Below are 15,297 nucleotides of genomic sequence, written 5' to 3' on the forward strand. Positions count from 1 at the left end.
ACAGCCTCTAAAATTAAAATATTACAAAAATAATAAAAAGGAAACCCTTCCGAATTTTTTAGGAATCCCTGCTGCTAGCCTCTTGGGCTACCCACCTCCTAAAAAGCATTTAAGTCAGAGGGTAGCGCGGGAACAGCTATTAGAAACAGAAGGGAGTGGTACCAAAAAATTAACAGTAATTGCTGATGTGTTTTTCAATGATATAAATCAGGAGTGGTGCGAAGAAGCAAGGGGAAAAAATCCTTTTTGGTGCTGGAAATACTGAGCGTGTTTTTTTTTTTTTTTTTTTTTTTGGTTAGCTGGAGCGTGCCAGCTTTTTCAGACGGGAGGAATGCTGAGTGTCAAGGGGTCAGGATCAATCCGGTGTGAGTTGATGAGGCAGGAAGGTGGAGAGGAATGCGAGGAATGTCCCTGTTTGTGTAGGACTCCATTCAGCTCATTGGCGAGCCGGAGCCGCCCGGAGCGTATAAAAGCCGCGGGCCGCCCGCCTCAGCCTCACACAACAACTCTTCCCGCTGAGAGGAGGCAGCCAGTGCAACTCCAACCCCGGCGACCGACCGCCTCCCCTCCCCCGACGGCAGCCGCCCCGGCCGACAGCTCCCAGACCTCAGCTCGGAGCGCCCCGGCACCCAGCTCCGGCCCGAGCCCGCGACCCAGCGCCGGGACCGCCGCGCACCCCGCCGCCGCCGCCGCGCCCTCAGCCGCGCTCTCCGCCCGCCGCCCGCCCCGCCCGCAGCGCCCACCATGTCCGCCGCCGGCCTGGGCCCCGTCCGCTGCGCCTTCGTGCTCCTGTTCGCCCTCTGTGGCCGGGTAAGCCGAGAGCGCCGCGGCGGCCGGCGCCTGGGGGAGGGCGTGCGGCCAGGGCGGGGCAGGGCCCGGGGCGCCGAGCGGCGTGCGCCCGCTGACCGCCCCCTCCTCCCCGCAGCCCGCCGCCGGCCAGGAGTGCGGCGGCCCGTGCCAGTGTGCGGCCGCGCCGGCGCCCAGCTGCCCGGCGGGCGTCAGCCTCGTGCTGGACGGCTGCGGCTGCTGCCGCGTGTGTGCCAAGCAACTGGGCGAGCTGTGCACCGAGCGCGACCCCTGCGACCCGCACAAGGGCCTCTTCTGCGACTTCGGCTCTCCGGCCAACCGCAAGATCGGCGTGTGCACCGGTAAGAGCTGCGGCCCGGACCCGGACCCCTCGCCCCCTCCGCCGGCGCGGGTGCTGGGAGCCCTGCCCGCCGGAGCCCTGCTCCCCGCGCATCCCTGACTCGCCTGCTGCTACCGATGACCTGACCCTTGCATCCCCCCGTCCCTTGTTCCCTTCAGCTAAAGATGGTGCCCCCTGCGTCTTCGGAGGAACGGTGTACCGGAGCGGAGAGTCCTTCCAGAGCAGCTGCAAGTACCAGTGCACTTGCCTGGACGGGGCGGTGGGCTGCGTGCCCCTGTGCAGCATGGACGTCCGCCTGCCCAGCCCTGACTGCCCTTTCCCGCGGAGGGTCAAGCTGCCCGGGAAATGCTGCGAGGAGTGGGTATGCGACGAGCCCAAGGACCACACCGTGGTTGGCCCTGCCCTTGCCGGTGAGTTAAATCTGCCTCTAAGTCAGTGTTGTGATCCAACCCCCAGGGGCTGACTCCTGACTCTGCCAAGGGAAGGGGGAAATGTCTTATCCTGGCGTCTTACCTTGTGTTTGTGTGCTCTGCTCTCACAGCTTACCGACTGGAAGACACGTTTGGCCCAGACCCAACTATGATCCGGGCCAACTGCCTGGTCCAGACCACAGAGTGGAGTGCCTGTTCCAAGACGTGTGGGATGGGCATCTCCACCCGGGTTACCAATGACAACGCCTTCTGCAGGCTGGAGAAGCAGAGCCGCCTCTGCATGGTCAGGCCTTGCGAAGCTGACCTGGAAGAGAACATTAAGGTAAATTTTCTGCTCCTATTAACTAATTTTTTTGGAATGATAATGGATAAGACCAAAGTTGGGTCTCACCACCCCGATTATTATAGACCTTTTATCTCCAAAAATACCTAACCATCGAGCTGTTTTGCTGGAATGAGATGTTGTGTAATAGGAACCACCAGCTTTCCACTATGAAATTCTCCACACTGTTAGTTAATTCAAGACATCCCAAGAGAGGCTATGTCTATTTTTGGAAAACTGGCAAATGAGACTCAAACTTCCTCTCCTCAAAATATAAACAAAAGTCAGACAACTTAAGAATAAAACACACAGAGCTTGAAGAAAGCCACTCCCCTTATAGAGTCATTGATTTTTTTTTTCCTTCTGCTTTGTCTTCCTTAGAAGGGCAAAAAGTGCATCCGTACCCCCAAAATCTCCAAGCCTGTCAAGTTTGAGCTTTCTGGCTGTACCAGCGTGAAGACATACCGGGCTAAGTTCTGTGGCGTGTGCACTGATGGCCGGTGCTGCACCCCCCACAGAACCACCACTCTTCCTGTGGAGTTCAAGTGCCCCGACGGGGAAGTCATGAAGAAGAGTATGATGTTCATCAAGACCTGTGCCTGCCATTACAACTGTCCCGGAGACAATGACATCTTTGAGTCCCTGTACTACAGGAAGATGTATGGAGACATGGCATAAAGCTAGGGAGTGTGAGAGACATTAACTCATTAGGCTATAACTTGAACTGATTCACATCTCATTTTTGTGTAAACATGATTTCAGTAGTGCAAGTTATTTAAATCTGTTTTTCTAACTGGGGGAAAGAAAAAGTCCCACCACATTCAAAATATTGTGCCATGTGACCTTCAAATAGTCTATCAACCCAGACACTGGTTTGAAGAAAGTTAAGACTTGACAGTGGGATTACATTAGCACATAGCACCCGAATGTATACTGAGGGGTGGCTTTAGGAGCAGTGGGAGGGCACCTGTAGAAACAATTGTCATCTTAAAGTAGTATGTGCCTGCTCTTTGGAGTATAATTGAGAAGGAAAATTTTAGCATGCCCACTGATTTGCCTGTAGCTCTAGCGACAGCTAGGATGTACGTTCTCCAGCCTTCTTGAGGCTGGGTCAAGTTCTTTAAGTCAGAACAGCAGATTGAGCTCTGACATTCTGATTTGAATGATACTGTTCAGGAATCAGAATCCTGTCTATTAGACTGGACAGCTTGTGGCAAGCAACTTTGCCTGTAACAAGCCAGAACTTTTTTTTATTGATACTGTAAATATTGTGTGTATATATATATATATATATATTTGTACAGTTATCTAAGTTAATTTAAAGTTGTTTGTGCCTTTTTGTTTATGTTTTTAATGCTTTGGTATTTCAAATGTTAGCCTCAATTCTGAACACCATAGGTAGGACGTAAAGCTTGTCTGATAAGTCAAAGCATGAAATGGATATTCAAATGGAAATTCTGCTCAGAGTGACAGTCCATCAAAACAGATTGTTTCCTGAATAAGAGGCAGTGATGTCCTCGGAAGTCTGATTTGTCAGTTGGAAATGTGGTAGCCTCACTATTAATGAACAAATGGCCTTTATGAAAACACGAGTGGCTCTGTATAGCTGATCAGTTTTTCCACCTGGAAGCATTTGTTTCTACCTTGACTATGACTGTTTTTTGGACAGTTTACTTGTTGAGAATGTGACCAAAAGTTACATGTTTGCACCTTTCTAGTTGAAAATAAAGTATATATTTTTTCTATAAAAAGTGTGGTTATTCACATACTCTTCTAAACATTTCTGAGTTTTCTTGAGTATATATGGGAAGCTTTTATTTGTCTTAAAACAATTCATCTATAATTTTTTAAATCTCATATATGCTGATAAATTGGTTAATCAGTTCGATAGAACTTTATATAAACCCCTTTCACACTGAATCAAGTGTCACAAACTTGCAGGCATACATGGTGTGTGTGTGTGTGTGTGTACTGAGGACACCGGCATTTTCTGTTACCTTCATAGTACTTTATAGACATTTACATTCTCCAGGTAACGTTAGTCTCCAACAACCCTACTGGTTACACTTGGTCTCGTTTACATTTCATACCTCTGGCCATTGCAAGCATTTAATTTACAATCTTTCGCATCACAAACCAGTCTATGTGCCTTACACATAGGGAAGGCTTTGACTATTTTCTGAGTTTGTATACTCTACTATAGATCTATTTCTGAACTTCAATAATCTTACTGTTAAATCTGCAGAGTATAAAATCTGCATTTAAATGGAACCACTTGATAAATTGCATTTTTGTATAATTCTGTTTTCAGTTGCCATGTTAACCAATCACAAATAGATGATGGCCTAAGTAGGAAAGGAGCATAATTTCTATTAACGTTAATAGGAATTTGTCTTAAATTAAAAGCAACTCTCCATCGCCCCAAGCTTTGGACTATCATTTCAAGATCAATAGCTTACCAAGTGGTTTATAAGTGACAAAATGAAATTGTTCAAGAAGCCTGGAAATGGTACTGGACCTATCCAGGCCTCCACCAAAAAATCAATTGAAGTAAGTGGCAAACAAAAATATTCCAAACACAACTGAAAGCACAGTTTTCTCCAGATCGGTATAGCTATGGATTATAGGGGGGGAAAAGTTGCAGACAAACTAACCCATCACAGGGTAATTAGCAATGTTGTAGTGCCAGTGTCATTCCAAGAGACAAAAATATATCTGAAAATAAAGACTAGCTCTACAAACCGTGCCCATGCCACAAACCAAAGGGAAAACTTCCCGTGTTCAAAATGTGCAAAGTATTTCTGGTCAAAACATTGGACTTTTAGGATACACCCACATACGTATATAGCAACACTGTCGGCAGCTGTACCCCACTTCCCCAAATAAACCCACATGTACACACACACACACACACACACACACACACACACACACACACACAGAGTACACTGGCTAGTCTACATGTTCTGTCAATATACTCCTAGATGCAAAGATGAAGGGCCATGGTAAATGAACCTAAGTGTTTTATTTTGTTTTTAAGGTATCATTTACTTATTTGAGAGAGAGAGCATGAGCGAGAGAGCACAAGCAGGGGGAAGGGCAGAGGGAGAGAAAGAAGCAGACTCCCCGCTGAGCAGGGAGCCCGACATGGGGCTCAATCGCAGGACCCTGAGATCATGACCCAAGCCAAAGGCAGATGCTCAACCAACTGAGCCACCCAGCCACCCCAAGCCTGAGTGTTTAAAAAGGACTTTGAGAATTCTGGGAAGATACAAGTAATAACAGTAGCATAGATTTGAGGTGTTTCCATTTTCCACATAAAAACAGAGTAACTATATTGTGACATCAAAATTCCACGGGCAATATTTACAACAAAATTAGATGGCAAGGGGTCCCTTCAATCCCAGGGGGAGAAAATCATCCACCACCCAAGACAAGCACTGTGTCAGCATATGTGTGGGAACAAAGAGATGCCACAGGATATCTGATGCTTCTGAAGAGAGAGCTTCAGAACAGCCAGCAGTGAAGCGTGGGAGACCAATCTGAGGGCAGGGGGTTCTGCCCAGTCAAATAAATCTTACAAACCAGAGCTCTCTCCCACGGGAGGACTCCATGCTCGTGGGAATGGAATCAAAATTGAGCAGGTCAGAGACAACAAAGACATTGAAAGAGAAGGTCTAGGTAAAAATGAGGAGAGGAACAAAGGTTCAAAATCGGAGGAAGTAAACTGCCTGTTTATAAGACCACATGAAACAATGAAAGAGGGATCTCTGTGAAGTTCGAAAAGCTGTCTAAATCAAGCGTCCTTATGGAACAAAGTTCAAGAAGACTAATTTTACATAAGAAATAGGAAAAACAAAATTATTGAAGCCCAATCCCATACATTATTAGATGAAAATAATAAAGGACAGAATAAATCCTGACAGATAATAAAAGCATGTCAGAAATACATGCCCAGAAAACACATCCAAACTATATTATTTTAAAAGACTATAAAGAAAATGAGAGTAGATATAAATGATAAAAAGGAAACAAATAATGACATAAAATAGCAACATAAGTCAGAGTTAGTAAAACTTAGAAATATGTTGATAAAACTCAGGAAGGAATTGGAAATAAATAAATAAATAAATATATATATATATATATATATATAACAAGAAGGAACACAAGAGTGAAGAAATACAACAGGTAATTCTTTAAGAAGAATAGATGGTGAGGAGAGGGAAATTTTTTAAATAAAAAAAAAGAATGAAAGTGTGTCAAGAAAAAATGATAAATATTGTAGATGGGCAAAGAAGATCTAACATATGGCTAGTAGGAGGTCCTGGAGAAGAAAACAAATGCTATAAATCAAGAAAACTTTACTGAAACAAAAAGTGATTTGAAAGAGCATGCCATGTACCTAATAAAATCCACCAACACCAACATGTATGCTAGTAAAATTTCTGAAATATAAAGAAAAAGGAAAAACCATCAGAACATCTAGGCAGAGAGAACATGAACCTTTAAGTAAAAGAAAATTAACTCATCATCAGGCTTTTTGACAGCAATATTTATTTATTTATTTATTTAAGCAACGCTTTATACCAAAAAAGTGGATTAACATTTAGGATACTTGAAGAAAGAAAATGTGAATTAAAGAATTTTTATCCTCCAGGACTGACATTCAAGACAAACTGCCAAAAATAGGCAAGAATTGGGGTGCCTGGGTGGCTCGCTTGGCTGAGCAGCCAGCTCTTGATTTCGGCTCAGGTCATGATCTCAGGGTTGTGAGATCAAGCCAGGCATCTGGGTGTGGAACCTTCTTGGGATTCTTTCTCTCCCTCGGCCTCTGCCCCTTCCCTGCCATGCTCTCTCTCTAAAAAAATAAATAAATAAAGTAAAAATAAAACATGTAAGAATTTACAGCATATTGTTCCTGTGGGCCCTTTCTGAAAAACCCTATTAGAGAAAAAGCTCAGAAAACAAAGATATCTGAGAGATATTAATATAAAAACTGGTATATGAACATTCAATATAGCTTATCTTTAGAACTAAGATTAAATGAAGGTTAAAGAGGAGGGTACATAGTGAACAGTGGCTATACAGCATTTCTGACAGCGTAGAATGCGACCATATAGGGTGGGGGAGAAAGGACATAGCGGACACCTCCCTCCAAACATTTAACTGCTTTTCGTGGTGATGGTGGTGATATTATTATTCAGAGACTGCTGGGTGTATAATATGGGATAAAGCAAGCAAGCCACTTGGTGGCTCACTTGGTGAGTACTGGGATTCTTAGTGAGGAAGTCACAAAATACAGATATAATACAAAAGCAACCGGTTAAGTTAAATTCCATATTTCTGAATTTGAACTAGAAATATCAGCGTAAACTTATGATGTATTTGATCTCCTAACACACACACACACACATACACACACACACACACACACACATATTTTTTCCTACATCTGCTCCCTGAAAAGGCTTAGGTACAGTGAGAACTCAGGAGGAATAAGCATCCCTAGGCCACAATCATGCTCTTGAAATACTATTTTCCACTAAAAGAAACTAAGACTTCTTGGAGAATGGTTTTATTCCAGGTCTAGCGCAAGGAATGTGTAAGATAAATACATTTATTCATGGACTACCTTTTCTTTTTAAAGATCTATTTTTTTGACAGAGAGAGAGACAACCAGCAAGAGACGGAACACAAGCAGGGGGAGTGGGAGAGGAAGAAGGAGGCTCCCAGCAGAAGAGCCTGACGTGGGGCTTGATCCCAGAACTCCGGGATCACACCCTGAGCAGAAGGCAGACGCTTAACGACTGAGCCACCCAGGCGCCCCCATGGACTACCTTTTCATATTGGATAAAAATGAAGCTAACAAGGACAGTTAAGACTGTATCAAAAAGGTAAAGGAGGCAAATTCAAAAGACTCCTGTGAAAACCGCAATTTGAGCAGCTATCAGGGTAAGAATTGCAGTGTATTAAGACCATCAACTGTACTTAAATTTTTAGTTCATTCTGATACTTAAACACCTAGTTGGTGACCTGACAATGACAGAGAACCTATTCATTATACACAAGCTCTCCAATGATTTCAGTATCAGATTTTTGGTACTCTACACATTTCACAGCGACTCCGAAATGCTCAGCCCAATCTGTACCAACCCCAGACATAATTCCAAGATGACTTTTAAAAGAAACAAATGTCTTAATTTATGGTAATCATCTCATAATGGTTAAAGTAATTTTATATTCTTTTAAAATAATCTTCTGTTTTACAAATTCTCAGGAATGAACACACGTTATTTTATAATCAGAAAAAGATTTTAAAAATAAATCTTAAAAAAAAAAAAGAAATTTTTCCTCTCCTTCCTAAAAAATAGCAGAGAAAATAACAAAACGTGTTTGAAGTTTTCATGATTTTGGATTTAATGAACGGTTTGCAACATATAAATAAATAAATGGCTTAGCTATTCAAGCCACTATTACTTAATTAGCTGCATGCCTAGGAGTGTGAGCAACACGCATGTAGCCTCTAGGGAATCCACATATATTCATACATATCAGTGTATTTTCGTACCTCATCCTCCCAAGCCATAAATGAAATCATGGAAGATTTTTCTTAAGTGTTTAATAACTATTCTTTACCTCATGAATCATACTGATTATATATAGACTGTTGCTAAGACTAAGAATAAACAGTGTAAAATATATCCTTAAAATACTAAGTCAGATTCCAAATCCAAATACAGGATCCAAAGAAGTAGACATGAAGACCCATCTTCTTTATCAGATGTTTGAAGAGAGTGAAAAAAGAGTTAGGAAGAAATGTCGAGTTAGTAAGAAATGTTGATTAATTAGAATTTACATCTGAAGACCAGAAAGCATATTAAGACTTGCATTAGTTCAACAAATGCTAACAATTTTTGTCAGCACAGTGAATGCATGTAATTCAGACCAATACAATAACTGGAAAACTGTATGTCAGTATCTACTAAAGCCAAATACATAACTACCTATGACACAGTAAACTTTCACTCTTAGATATAGAGCCAAGAGAAATGAACAAAATAATAAACAAAATTCTCAAAGCAGTTCTATCCATCCCAAAACTGAAAACACCCCAAATGTATATCAACAGGAAAATGGATAGAATGTAGAATATTCATACAGTGGAATAATATGCATCAATAAAAAAGAACCACTGACATTACGCTGAATGAAAGAAGCCAGATACAAAAGTATATACACTGTATGATTTCATCTATATGACACTGAAGAATAGGGAACACTAATTAATGGTGATAGAATTCAGAATAATGGTTACTTTGGAAGGGGGCATGAAAAAATGTGTCATACATTTATTAATGTATATTTCGATTAAAAGATCTGAAAATTTAGTAAATTCAAACACCTTTTTAAAGGAATATTGTTAAAACATTAAAAAGGATTATCTAGGGGTTACTTTTTCTACCTTTATAGTATTCTAGAATTTCAAAATTGTTTACAAAGAATAATTATTACTTTATAAACAGAAAAAAACTTATTTTTAATATTTTAGGTGATAAGCTTCAGAAAAATAACACAGTGCATATAACAAGTTTCACTGCACAATGAAACTATTATAGCATCCCATGTATGGAAAATGAGGTTGAGAATTTAATGGGGGTAGAAACTCAACGCTAAAAGTACCTATCAGAAGAAAGTCCTCCAAAAAATATTTCAGGGAGGCACTGGATTTCCCTTTTCACATCAGATGGACTCACACCAATTTTTATTTAAATCTCAGGTTGACCTCTTCCAACATTTATTTTTATTAGCTTATCAGCAGGCTTTTTCATTAAAACATAATTCCAAAATGAAACTAACAAATAGAAACCATGAAACTATATATTTGATGTTTATTTAATGGGACTCAATAAACATTATTTCGTTTTAGAGCACAAGATTTCGAGGTACCTGGAGCTCCATGTGAAAAGTAACATCTCACTATGTAAGTTACACTTCAACACTAAGAGTTATCAACACATTGTATTATGTGTATGTGCACTTCACCAGGATACAGCAGGCAAATGGATATAAAACACCACTTTTATTAAAAAGAGTAACTGCTCTTATCCATACCACCCCTACCTAATTAAAACAAACAAAACCAAAAAACTGGAGATACCAGTTCATGAAGCATCCTGGGGCAGATGGATGGTAGGAAGAGGAGGTAATACTTTCAATATATTTTATTCATCTGTGAATAAACCAAAAGTTCAAACCAAGTGCAGCTGTCTATTTTCTTAAAAAATCATTACTCTGCATAGACTCAGTTTGTTAGAAGAAACTAGGCTTTATGAATGTCACTTAGGGCATTGGGTCCTTTCCCTGAAAAGACTGGGGTATAAAACAAATACTACAGTAATTACATATTTAGTCTAAGATTTAATAAAGACAAGGGGAATAATAACAGGGTCTCTGAATCTAATTGGTTGAGAAACACCTGTAGTCATTATCTTGCATTTTCAAATGACTTCTAGTCAATCATCATTATGAAAAGAATATACAAAACACAGGGAGTATCCAAATCTAAGTGCTGATGTGATGGGTGTTATATAAAAAAGTCAGAATTTAGGGAACACAGACAAATTTAACACAAAACCATATATAATCCAAAATTCAGTAGAGTAATTTGAATTAATAAATTGGGATCAAAATTTCGAATTTAATTACCCATATGAAAAAAATTTGAATGTATACATCTTCATTCACTATTAACAATGTTTTTCAATCCAATTTATACTGATTTATTCTGTTTGGGATTGAAGTCCTTTAAAATGAAAACCCTTAGCATTAAAAATAAAAGATAAACTATCATCTTTTTTCAAATATTCTTTTATATCATTCCAGAGGACTTTTTTTTTAATGAGAATAAACCCAACTCCATTTTTTTCTCCCCACTCTGAATTCCTCTCTAGCTAAATTTTTTCTGATCTGTGGTATTTCTTTTTTTCTTTTTAAAGATTTTATTTATTCATTCAACAGAGAGAGAGACAGCCAGCGAGAGAGGGAACACAAGCAGGGGGAGTGGGAGAGGAAGAAGCAGGCTTCCCAACAGAGGAGCCTGATGTGGGGCTCGATCCCAGAACGCCAGGATCACGCCCTGAGCCGAAGGCAGACGCTTAATGACTGAGCCACCCAGGCGCCCCTGTGGTCAGTATTTCTTATACTCTTTCTAGTGAGGTATTATGAAGTACTGAAAATGACATTAAATCCAAGGATTTAGGAAAATTTTTCTACAACATGAATGCTTATTTTTTTGCATTTTATTTATTTGTTGATTTTTAAACTTTACCCATAATTTCAGCTGATGAATCCCAGTGTGAAGATTCTTTCTTTCAGGTCACTTGTAACTTTTAACTCAGGGTTATTAGGCAAGTTTGCATATTTATGTCAAGAAACTCTAAAAGGTCTGGGGCAATTTTCAGGACTGTGTTTACATAGATGCCTCAATGTAGAGATGTGGTGGGAGAAGGGAAGCATGTGGGGCATGAGACAGACACTGTAGTTCCATGGACTTTGGGAGGGAGTTATGGGCTTTATAATGTGACTTTTGGGAGATAACCTTCCAGGGAAGACAGGGGCTTTCCTAGAGCTCTGGGAAAGTCAATTCATGTGTTCTGCCTCAATAATTACCAAAAGAAAACGGGAAAGGCAGCAGAAACAGCATCCTGAGTGCTATTATGCACACTCTTAGTTCATTCATACAATATTGTTGGCTTCCACTGTTTTTGGTATGAGTCTTTGTCAATTTTCTACCATCTGTTGTGGTAGTCTTTGTGTCACACTATTCCAAACATGGTATGGCTGTCTTGTGACCTCCCACACACATAGATTGTTCAGCTAACTGGAGTACACAGGGGACCCCACAATGAGAAAAGATGCATCAGTCTTTCAAGCCAGAAGCCCAGCATCTCCATCCGTGGGATTCTTCTACCAGAGGTATGTAGAATAGCCAATGGAGATACAAAGAACTCCGAAAGAACAGTGCGGCATTATAACTGCCCCTTAAGGCTTAATAGGGAGCCTATTGAGAGCTGGCCTTGAGGAATGACGCTGGAAGTCTAATGCTCCCATTAGCCACTGAGGGAAACCAGGAGCTTTTTTGAGAAGTTCTTTGGGATTCAAGTCCTTTAAAATTTAAAATTTAACTTTTTAGGTTTTTTTTTTTTTTTTAAGATTTTATTTATTTATTGAGATAGAGACAGCCAGTGAGAGAGGAAACACAAGCAGGGGGAGTGGGAGAGGAAGAAGCAGGCTCCCAGCAGAGGAGCCTGATGTGGGGCTCGATCCCAGAACTCCAGGATCACGCCCTGAGCTGAAGGCAGACACTTAACCACTGTGCCACCCAGGCGCCCCGTAACTTTTTAGGTTTTAATGGGATTCCAAGGAAATAGAAGTCTGGAGTTACGATCACTTGGAGCAGTGTTCACCAGCAGGAAGATCTGCTGGGAGGTATGGCTACTGGTTAGGACCTGTAACAATATGGGTGGCCATTGGAAGCTCCTGCTATGGAAACTCATGCTTAACACTGTTGGAAGTAGTGGCCAGTGGAAACAGTCATTGCCAAGAACCACAGCCAAGAGGCTCTCCTGAGAGATGTTGACTGGAAGCACCGTTGGGTGTCTCTAATAGAGAGTTGTGTCTGGGATCATCTACCTGAATTTGGGGGAAGGAAGCAGTTTGTTTTGTTTAAACATGCGTGGCTGAATCATTCTTGAGGTTAGGGGAAAAAAGAAGTGCTATTGGTCTTATTGTGCTCTAAACTAAAAGCATCATAATTTCCCTCAAAACCAGCTTCTCCATGTGATTCTGCATTTCTATTAATAGCGCTATTAATCTACTTGTTTCCCAGGTGGAAACACTCCATTATCATGGAATTCTCACTTCCCTTCTACCCATGCTCAAATATTTTAACTTCTGTTTGTAAATTCATTTATAGGGAAAGTAGTCTCAGACCTAATCACAGTGGGCTCCATGCTTTTGTGAGTTTCACCTCCAGGAGGTCTGTGAATATTAAAGGAAAATCTCCTCTTGCTTCCTTCAGAGGAAAGGGAAAATTAACCATTTTTCAATACACCAAAGCACTCTCTTCCTCTTAACAAGGCCAGCCCTCTAGAGAAATTATTTGACCAGAGCCTAGCCTATTGGGGTTTTGTCAGAACCTAACCTACCTTGAGAAAGATAAATACCTAACTCCAGAATCCTCTGGTTATGTGGTCACACCTAAGGAGTGGAAACAAACAACAAACAAACAAACAAAAAAAAAACTCTTGAGAACTATTGGTGAAGTTCACAGGGGCACAAGCTCCAGAGGACTGAGACCTACTCATAAAACTATAGAATGCTTCCCCTCCCCCAACACCCTATGACTACGTTACTAAAGGCTTATTTACTGTAGTTCCTTTTATTCAGTACATCATGTGCACCTTTCAACAAAAAATTACAAAGCCTAGGGCACCTGGGTGGCTCCGTTGGTTATGGGCCTGCCTTTGGCACTTGGGATCAAGCCCCGCCTCAGGCTCTCTGCTCAGTGGGGAATTCTGTTTCTTCCTCTCACTCTCCCTCTGTGTTCTCTCTCTCTCTCTCGAATAAATAAATAAAATCTTAAAAAAAAAATACCAATGTCTGCTCTCAGACTAAATGGAATTAAACGAGAAATCAGTAACAGAAAGCTAGCTAGAACATCCCCTAGTACCTGAAGGTTCAATAGCACATTTCTCAATAACACATGGGTCAAAGAAAAAAATCTCAAGAGAAATTTTAAAATATTTTAAACTAAATGACTGTCTACACAGAGCTTCCTGAAGAGCCCAGGTAGTCACTGGGTAGTTCTGTCACTTCTGCTCCTTCTCTAACCTCTGAGATGCTTCCGTGAGCAGTGGAAACCGCTAAAGTCAAGATTTTCTACAAATTGATATGAAAGGACCTAGTCACAATAATCTCCTATTACTCTTGTACACTGCTTATGCCAAAACCCAAACTGGACTTACTCATATTTCCCAAATAGTTTCACTCTGACTCAATCTAGTCCCTCTATCTGCAAAATTCTTTCACTGCTCCTTCCATAACATGTGTGCACACACACACACATTTTTTTATTTCAAGTTTTTTTTTTAAGATTTTATTTATTTATTTGACAGAGATAGAGACAGCCAGTGAGAGAGGGAACACAAGCAGGGGGAGTGGGAGAGGAAGAAGCAGGCTTATAGCGGAGGAGCCTGATGTGGGGCCCGATCCCACAACGCCGGGATCACGCCCTGAGCCGAAGGCAGACACTTAACCGCTGTGCCACCCAGGCGCCCCTTTATTTCAAGTTTTTATTTAAGTTCCAGTTAACATACAGTGTAATATTAGTGTCAGGTATAGGATTTAGTGATGCATCATTTACATACAACACCCATTGCTCATCACAACAAGTACGGTCCTTAATATGCATCACCCGTTTAACCTATCCCCCCACATATATTTATATATAAATAAACCCTACTCACCTTTTAAGCTCTTCGCAGAAGTCACTTCCATGAACCCTTTCACCTGCAATGCCCCCTTTTCTTTTAAATGCTCTACCAAACACTCTGTTTATAACTGTATTATGTCACTTATGTCGGTTTTATCCATATTCTAGTTCTTTGCTGTCCAGATAGTAGCCACAGACATGTGGCTATTAAATTTAAGTAAATTAAAATTAAATAAAATGTGAAATTCAGGTTCTTTGTCACACTAGCAATATACCAAATGCTCAGGAACAACACGTGGCTAGTGGCTTCCATATTGGATGAGACAGACGTAGAACACTTCCATCATCTGTGAGCACAGTCAGCTTTACCCAAAGCACCTAAGCCAAAAGCTGGAAGATGATGGTTCCACCAAAGCAAGGATCAGCAATTTTTTTCTGTAAAAGGCCCAATAATAAATACTTTACCCTTTGTGGGCCATACAGTCTGCCATTATAGCTTAAAAGCAGTCATTGACATCATATCAACAAATCGGGATGGCTATGTACCAATAAAGCTTTCTTTACGAAATAGGGAGATGAGCCAGATTTTGCCTACAAGCCAACTCCTGCACTAGAGAGAAACTGAGTACAATTATGTACTCAGGATGGAAGTCAGGCAACAAAAACAAATACAAACAACCACCATCTATTGCATGCATAGCGTAATATAGATATGCCTGTTTTTCTGGGTCTTTGAAGCATCACCTCCTTTATAAGGAGAATCTTAACAGATGACTTTTAGGAGGCTTCTTTTCTTCTAAGTTCACCAAATTAAAATAGTCTACTGAGTGTCCAGGTGGCTCTTGCAACTCTTGGAACCCAGGAGAAAAAGTGGCAGCCACCACGGTAACAAGCCTGTGGG

The 15,297-nt window shown here is 41.1% G+C and overlaps 1 protein-coding gene and 1 long non-coding RNA gene across 6 annotated transcripts in view; one reads left to right on the forward strand and one right to left on the reverse strand.

The window, feature by feature from the left end:
- The window catches only part of LOC113259452 (uncharacterized), a 351,228-nt gene extending 349,447 nt beyond the window's left edge, over window positions 1-1,781 (reverse strand). The window contains exon 1 of one of the 5 annotated variants that reach the window (XR_008958944.1): window positions 744-1,011. This is a non-coding gene — a long non-coding RNA (uncharacterized LOC113259452). Of the gene's footprint in view, window positions 1-743; window positions 1,012-1,660 lie in introns of those variants that run through there. The other 4 variants (XR_003317598.4, XR_003317597.4, XR_007191545.2 and 1 more) reach the window with 4 other exon arrangements.
- CCN2 (cellular communication network factor 2) lies at window positions 703-3,651 on the forward strand. The gene is made up of 5 exons (XM_026504811.4): window positions 703-810; window positions 926-1,148; window positions 1,306-1,557; window positions 1,689-1,900; window positions 2,282-3,651. The coding sequence occupies exons 1-5, from the start codon at window positions 745-747 to the stop codon at window positions 2,576-2,578; spliced, it is 1,050 nt and encodes a 349-aa protein (XP_026360596.1). The 5' UTR covers window positions 703-744; the 3' UTR covers window positions 2,579-3,651.
- The last annotated feature ends 11,646 nt before the right edge of the window (window positions 3,652-15,297 follow it).

This window comes from Ursus arctos, unplaced genomic scaffold (assembly GCF_023065955.2).
Source record: "Ursus arctos isolate Adak ecotype North America unplaced genomic scaffold, UrsArc2.0 scaffold_13, whole genome shotgun sequence".
Classification (NCBI taxonomy): domain Eukaryota; kingdom Metazoa; phylum Chordata; class Mammalia; order Carnivora; family Ursidae; genus Ursus; species Ursus arctos.

What these genes read in the sequence shown, in the direction of transcription:
- CCN2 (XM_026504811.4), top strand. Translation starts at nt 745, where the DNA reads ATGTCCGCCGCCGGCCTGGGCCCCGTCCGCTGCGCCTTCGTGCTCCTG. An exon ending in CAAGATCGGCGTGTGCACCG is followed by an intron (nt 1,149 to 1,305) that starts GTAAGAGCTGCG and finishes TGTTCCCTTCAG; the next exon opens with CTAAAGATGGTGCCCCCTGC. An exon ending in GGTTGGCCCTGCCCTTGCCG is followed by an intron (nt 1,558 to 1,688) that starts GTGAGTTAAATC and finishes CTGCTCTCACAG; the next exon opens with CTTACCGACTGGAAGACACG.